General features: G+C 39.1%; 1 protein-coding gene across 1 annotated transcript; it reads left to right on the top strand.

Annotated features, from left to right (window-relative positions):
• The first annotated feature begins 294 nt into the window (after positions 1-294).
• On the top strand, positions 295-2,011 carry LOC135510022 (cholesterol 25-hydroxylase-like protein). The gene has a single exon (XM_064930827.1). The coding sequence runs from the start codon at positions 295-297 to the stop codon at positions 1,225-1,227; it is 933 nt and encodes a 310-aa protein (XP_064786899.1). The 3' UTR covers positions 1,228-2,011.
• The last annotated feature ends 4,272 nt before the right edge of the window (positions 2,012-6,283 follow it).

Here is a 6,283-nt window from a genome sequence, read left to right as displayed (position 1 = left end):
TCAACTATGTTAAACTAATGAATAATGACTTACTTCGTTGTCTGAAGCATTTTGTCACCCTAAACATCATTTTATTTCCCTTTGAAAAATGACATTTTGATTTGAGGACAGTTGTTCATAGACACAGAGGGTTAAATAGTTTGGAGAGTGAAGCATGTCGTTCCCTCCTTGCGGAGTTCCCCAGCAGGAAAAGACTCATAAGGACCTGCAGAACGTCACACAGAGTAACAATACACCCTCTTTAAAAGGCAGGGCATCCTCTACTGCAGACTGAAGACCATTCGATCAGTAAAGATGGAGCCCTCACTGGAGTCCTCCTCTCCTTTCCTGCTACAGACTTTATGGGACAAGATAAGAGCACAAGAAGACTTTCTCCGCTCTCCCTTGTTCCCTGTCCTGTTCTCCATGACACTCTATCTGAGCTGCTGCCTGCCTTACCTGTGCCTGGACACCCTGTCCTCCAGAGTAGCCCTGGTGCACCGCTACAAGATTCAGTCACAGAGCAGGGTGACCTGGGCAATGGCATGGAGCTGCCTGGCTACCTCCCTGCACACCCACGCTGTGTTCATTTTCCCCCTTAGTGTTCTGCACTGGTACTGGAGACCAGTGGTCCTCCCTGCCCAAGCCCCTGGGTCTCTTCGTGTGGCCTGGGACGTGTTAGCCTGTCTCCTTCTCTTTGACCTGCAGTACTTTGTGTGGCACGTGCTGCACCACAAGGTGCCCTGGCTCTACCGGACTTTCCATAAGGTGCACCACCGCTACACAGCCACCTTCGCCCTGACCACAGAGCACTCTGGGATCTGGGAGACCCTGAGTCTGGGCTTGTTTGCTGCAGTGAACCCTGACCTGCTGGGCTGCCACCCACTCACCAAGATGTTCTTCTTCACCCTGAACATCTGGCTGTCTGTGGAGGACCACTCAGGTTATGACCTGCCCTGGGCCCCTCACAGACTGGTACCATTTGGGCTCTATGGCGGATCTCCGCACCACGACCTCCACCATCTCAAGTTCATGGTCAACTACGCACCCTACTTCACACACTGGGACAGGCTGTTCGGCTCGCTGCTGCATACAGACAAACCAGACATGTTTGATGTAGATGTGTTGGATGCTTCAAAAAGATGTGATACAGCATCAAGTGGTGTGACTGATGTAAGCCATGCACCAGTGTATGAGACTACACAAAGCTGTGTGAAAGACTATGAGGTACAGTTCAGAGGAAAATGAGGAGGACCTTTTCTCTGACTGTTATTTGGATTTTTATATAATAATATATATATAATAATAATAATGACTAAATTATGTTACATTTAACTTAGTACTATTCTGTTTAGTTTTCGTTCTATGTCACTGTATGAATGTATGAATCTTATCTTTGTTTTTTAAAATTGCAAAACTGTGAAGAGAAAAATTGAGAATCATGTGACCAATGGACTATTACTGTAGCTGCTTCAATACAATGAATGTATGTATATTTGTGTATATGAGTGTATTTATATATATATGGGTGATTCTGCAACTTTGGGCACTTTGGCCGTGCAAACTTTCAGAAAGTAAAACTTATTCAAACACCATTTTACCAGTATTGTACTTGTCTTTGATTTGTCTAGAAACTATATCTGATAATGGCTGCGATCGTACTATTCAGGAATGTATATATATTTGTCCCTTTTCCCAGACAGCCATAGACAAATGTCATTTCCATCACGTCATTAAACATCCATTTTTGTTGAAAATCAAATATCATACAATTGATTTATGATGGAGTTCTTATACATTTGTACATGAACTTGTATTGAATATTATTTTAAGTGATTTTTAAGGTTTTCCTAAAATGAATAATTCAACACGATGCCTGAATGTATAAACTTGCCTTGCTGACTGACAGCTGAAAACATTTATTTATCATGAAAAATAAGATATTTCCAGCCAACCTTTTTGTGAGATTATGATAATAACCGTATGATTTCCATATCTATAACAAATAAATGTATATAAATTATACATAATATACTCATTTTCCTCAAAAATATGGGTTGTGGTGGAAATTACTTCTATGTAAAAATAAAACATGAAAACAAAGTGAACAGCCTGGATTTCACTGGTGTATTTACACAGGTATTGTAGTTCTCTGCAAAGTTAATATGCACAATGATCTCCTCTTTCTCCGGATTCTCTATTAATTCTCTCAGTTTGGAGTATTGGTGTCGAATGTTGTACACGTGTTTCCCCAACTTCTCTTTCAATCTGTTGGAGAAGTCCTCCAATAGAATGTGCAGTGTGCCACATAGCTTTTATTTTACTGTCAAATGTACAGTGAACTTCTCCATGTTTCCCTCTTTGTTTTTCTTCTCTCTCTCTTCAGCTTTGTTTTTCCACTCAAACCACCATGTCTGTTCACCAGCATCAAAGTCAGATGTTTTAAGCTCTTTTGCTTGGCAAAGGGAACACTCTCTATACATGCACTCTGTCTTCAGGTTCTCACAGCACAAAGACTCACTAACTTTCTCAACGTTGCTGCAGCTGATCACTTTGTGATACTGTAGTTTGTCCGCCATGAACTGGAGGTTGGCGTGGGTTTTGCAGAGACATGTATCCCTATCTTGTACTGCTGGCTTGACAACCCCAAAATTATGTCTTTTGCAGAATTCACAGTAGCAAATTTGAATTTCTGAATATTCCCTCTTAAACTTCTGATAAAGGTTCTGAATTGTGCCATTCAAGAAGCGCTTCTGCTTTTTCTTCTTGTTCCTCGTTAGTGTGTCCTTTTTCCCTGTTGTTGCTCTGCTGTTGTCATCACGTTCATAGAATCTTGTGATTTTCTCTTCTGTGGCTGTGCTAATTCGGTTGCACACATTTTTCCTGGAGTATTGAAGACTTGACGGCCTGTTTTCATTGGCCCTCATTTGCTTTGCTGAAAAGCAAAATTCTCTGTTTGCTGCTTTGACCAGCCCATATGTTCTCAGGATGTCTGAGCATTTTTGAAGCCCCTTGTTTGTCCTTGGCACTGCAATTTCTTTTATACTTTTGTTTTAACTCTGCAATGATGGCATATTGAAACAATATACAATCCTTCTCAAGTTCTTCAGAGTTCCCTTCATTTGCGGTTTTTGTCTTTGTCTTTGGGGAATCTTGTCTCTCCATTTTGTTCATCAGTCGATCATACCTTTTTTTGTATTTCGCAGCTTTCCATAAAGCATGATCAAGTTTGACATTTGTCATAATAAGATCTCTGTATGCTCTGTATGCATACTCACAATAAATATTGATATAGATTTTATTTAATTGACTCTTTCTGTACTACATAATATTATATCATGTGTAATTATTAATGTTTTCTCATAGAAAACGTAGTAGAAGCTTAAAAGTCTGGGTTAGGGACAAGGGCAAAATAGTGAAATTGAAGTATACAATGCATCTGAAAAGTAGCTAGAATACTTGATAGAGAGGTGTTTAAAAAAGTATGGGGTGATTCCAGTGTGAACTTAACATACAAATATTTGTATTTGTTTTATTTTTTATAAAATCCCCAAAATTGACCCGAGGACATAGAAGTGCCCATAGTTGCATAATCACCCATATATACATTTACATTTACATTTAAGTCATTTGGCAGACGCTCTTATCCAGAGCGACTTACAAATTGATCTATCTATCTATCTATCTATCTATCTATCTATCTATCTATCTATCTATCTATCTATCTATCTATCTATCTATCTATGTATCTGTCTGTCTGTCTGTCTGTCTGTCTGTCTGTCTGTCTGTCTGTCTGTCTGTCTGTCTGTCTGTCTGTCTGTCTGTCTGTCTGTCTGTCTGTCTGTCGTGTATCTATATAAAGATACTGTATATACATATCTAATGTGTATATATGCTGAAAAAAAACATGTGAAATGTTGGTCCCATGTTTCATGAGCTGAAATAAAGATCCCAGAAATGTTCCGTACGCACAAAAAGCATTTTTCTCTCAAATTTAGTGCAGAAATGTGTTACATCCCTGTTTGTGAGCATTTCTCCTTTGCCAAGATAATATATCCACAGATGTGGCATATTAAGAAGCTGATTAAATAGCATGATCATTACACAGGTGGACCTTGTGCTGGGGACAAGAAAATTACACTAAAATGTACAGTTTTGTCACACAATGCGAGGGGAGCGTACAATTGACATGCTGACTGCAGGAATTTCCACCAGAACTGTTGCCAGAGAATGTAATGTTCATTTCTATACCATAAACCACCTCCAACGTTGTTTTAGAAAATTTGGCAGTACGTCCAACCATCCAAACAACCTTAACAATACCAGCCCAGGACCTCCACACAAATAACTTTTTTTGTCTTAAAGGGGCAGTGTTGTATCTTGAGACAGGCTTGAATAAGCTAAGTAGCCAATAGGCAGAGGGTAGCATAATTTGTCTGATTCTCTGTAATAATAATGCATTTTATTTTATAATGTGGATTCTTGCATCATTTTCAGTCAACTCCTTGTCTGAAGGAGAAGCGGACAAACAGGTTGATATCAAGCCCTGCATGTGTTTTTTTTCAAAAGTCTCACGGAATGTAGACCTACATTGAATACCACACATTGGCTGCTAGTGTACACTGAATGATTGAACAGCTATTTCTATGTTAAGATGCTAAGATGTTATGGGGTGCATTTTCTCCATTGTTTTTGATGGTAGGTCACTCTGGTAGGCCTACATCATGATCAAATAGCCACAGTAGCCTTCTTGGCCACTTTGAAAACTGTAACTTAAAGTGGGTACGGCCTCAGTGTTCACAGTAAAAGTTTGCTGGAAGTTGCACAGAATTTTCACAAAGTTCAGGTTTGCCCTCAGCAGACATGAAATTTGCTCAGTGACGAAAAACAATTTGAGGGAACATTGGTGGTGGGTGCTGAGGAGTATTTCTGTCTATAATAAAGCACTTTTGGCTGGGCTTGGCTCCCCAGTAGGTGGGCCCGGCTCCCAAGTGGGTGGGCCTATGCCCTCCCAGGCCTACCCAATTTCCTTATATGAAATGTAACTCAGTAAAATCGTTGGAATATACAGTATGTGTGTGTATGTGTATATATGTGTGTGTGTGTATATACAGTACCAGTCAAAAGTTTGGACATACCTACTAATTCAAGGGTTTTTCTTTTCTTTTACTATTTTCTACATTGTAGAATAATAGTGAAGACATGAACTATGAAATAGCACATATGGAATCATGTAGTAACCCAAATAAAGTGTTAAACAAATCCAAATATATTTTATTTTGGAGATTCTTCAAAGCTTTGCACACTCTTGACATTCTCACAACCAGCTTCTTCAGCTGGTCACCTGGAATGCATTTAAATTAACAGGTGTCACTGGTTAAAAGTTCATTTGTGGAATTTCTTTCCTTCTTAATGCGTTTGAGCCAATCAGTTGTGTTGTGACAAGGTAGGTGTGGTACAGATGATTGCCCTATTTGGTAAAAGACCAAATCCATATTATGGCAAGAACAGCTCAGATAAGCAAAGAGAAATGACAGTCCATCATTACTTTAAGACGTGAAGGTCAGTCAATTTGGACAATTTCAAAAACGTTGAAAGTTTCTTCAAGTGAAGTTGCAAAAAACAAGCAAGCGCTATGATAAAACTGGCTCTCAAAATGACCGCCAAAGGAAAGGAAGGGTTACCTTTGATGAAGAGGATACGTTCATTAGTTACCAGGAATAATATTTTGCTTAGATTTTTTACTAAATAAAACACAAACATGAAAATCTATCTGAAATGTATAATGTGCACATATTCAAACCAGATGTCAAACTGTTAAGGAGAGCACACTGTGAGTAGAGTAGATTTATAACCAGTATTTCCTGACCAGTAATTCCTGTTTTAAGACCGAATGGAAAACTCACTGGAAAACTCACTGAAATTGTACCTCCCTTCCAACAGATCAGTACATGTCAATGAACTATTGGCAGAGGTACCAAAATTAAAACATTACTTACAATACAACTGTGACACAACATCCTCTGTGCAAAAATATCTTTCAAGACAAAACAATGCACAGAAATAGAGAATCATGCCTTGTCAGGTTCTATGTAGTAGGGTGCCACAGTGTTTTTCTTCTCACTTGGGCATTAGAGAATTGCGAAAGCAAACTGAGGTACAGTGCCTTGCGAAAGTATTCGGCCCCCTTGAACTTTGCGACCTTTTGCCACATTTCAGGCTTCAAACATAAAGATATAAAACTGTATTTTTTTGTGAAGAATCAACAAGTGGGACACAATCATGAAGTGGAACAACATTTATT

Source organism: Oncorhynchus masou, chromosome 23, assembly GCF_036934945.1.
Source record: "Oncorhynchus masou masou isolate Uvic2021 chromosome 23, UVic_Omas_1.1, whole genome shotgun sequence".
In the NCBI taxonomy this organism is placed as follows: Eukaryota; Metazoa; Chordata; class Actinopteri; order Salmoniformes; family Salmonidae; genus Oncorhynchus; species Oncorhynchus masou.
This window is presented reverse-complemented; position numbering and strand designations above follow the sequence as displayed.

What these genes read in the sequence shown, in the direction of transcription:
- LOC135510022 (XM_064930827.1), top strand. Translation starts at nt 295, where the DNA reads ATGGAGCCCTCACTGGAGTCCTCCTCTCCTTTCCTGCTACAGACTTTA.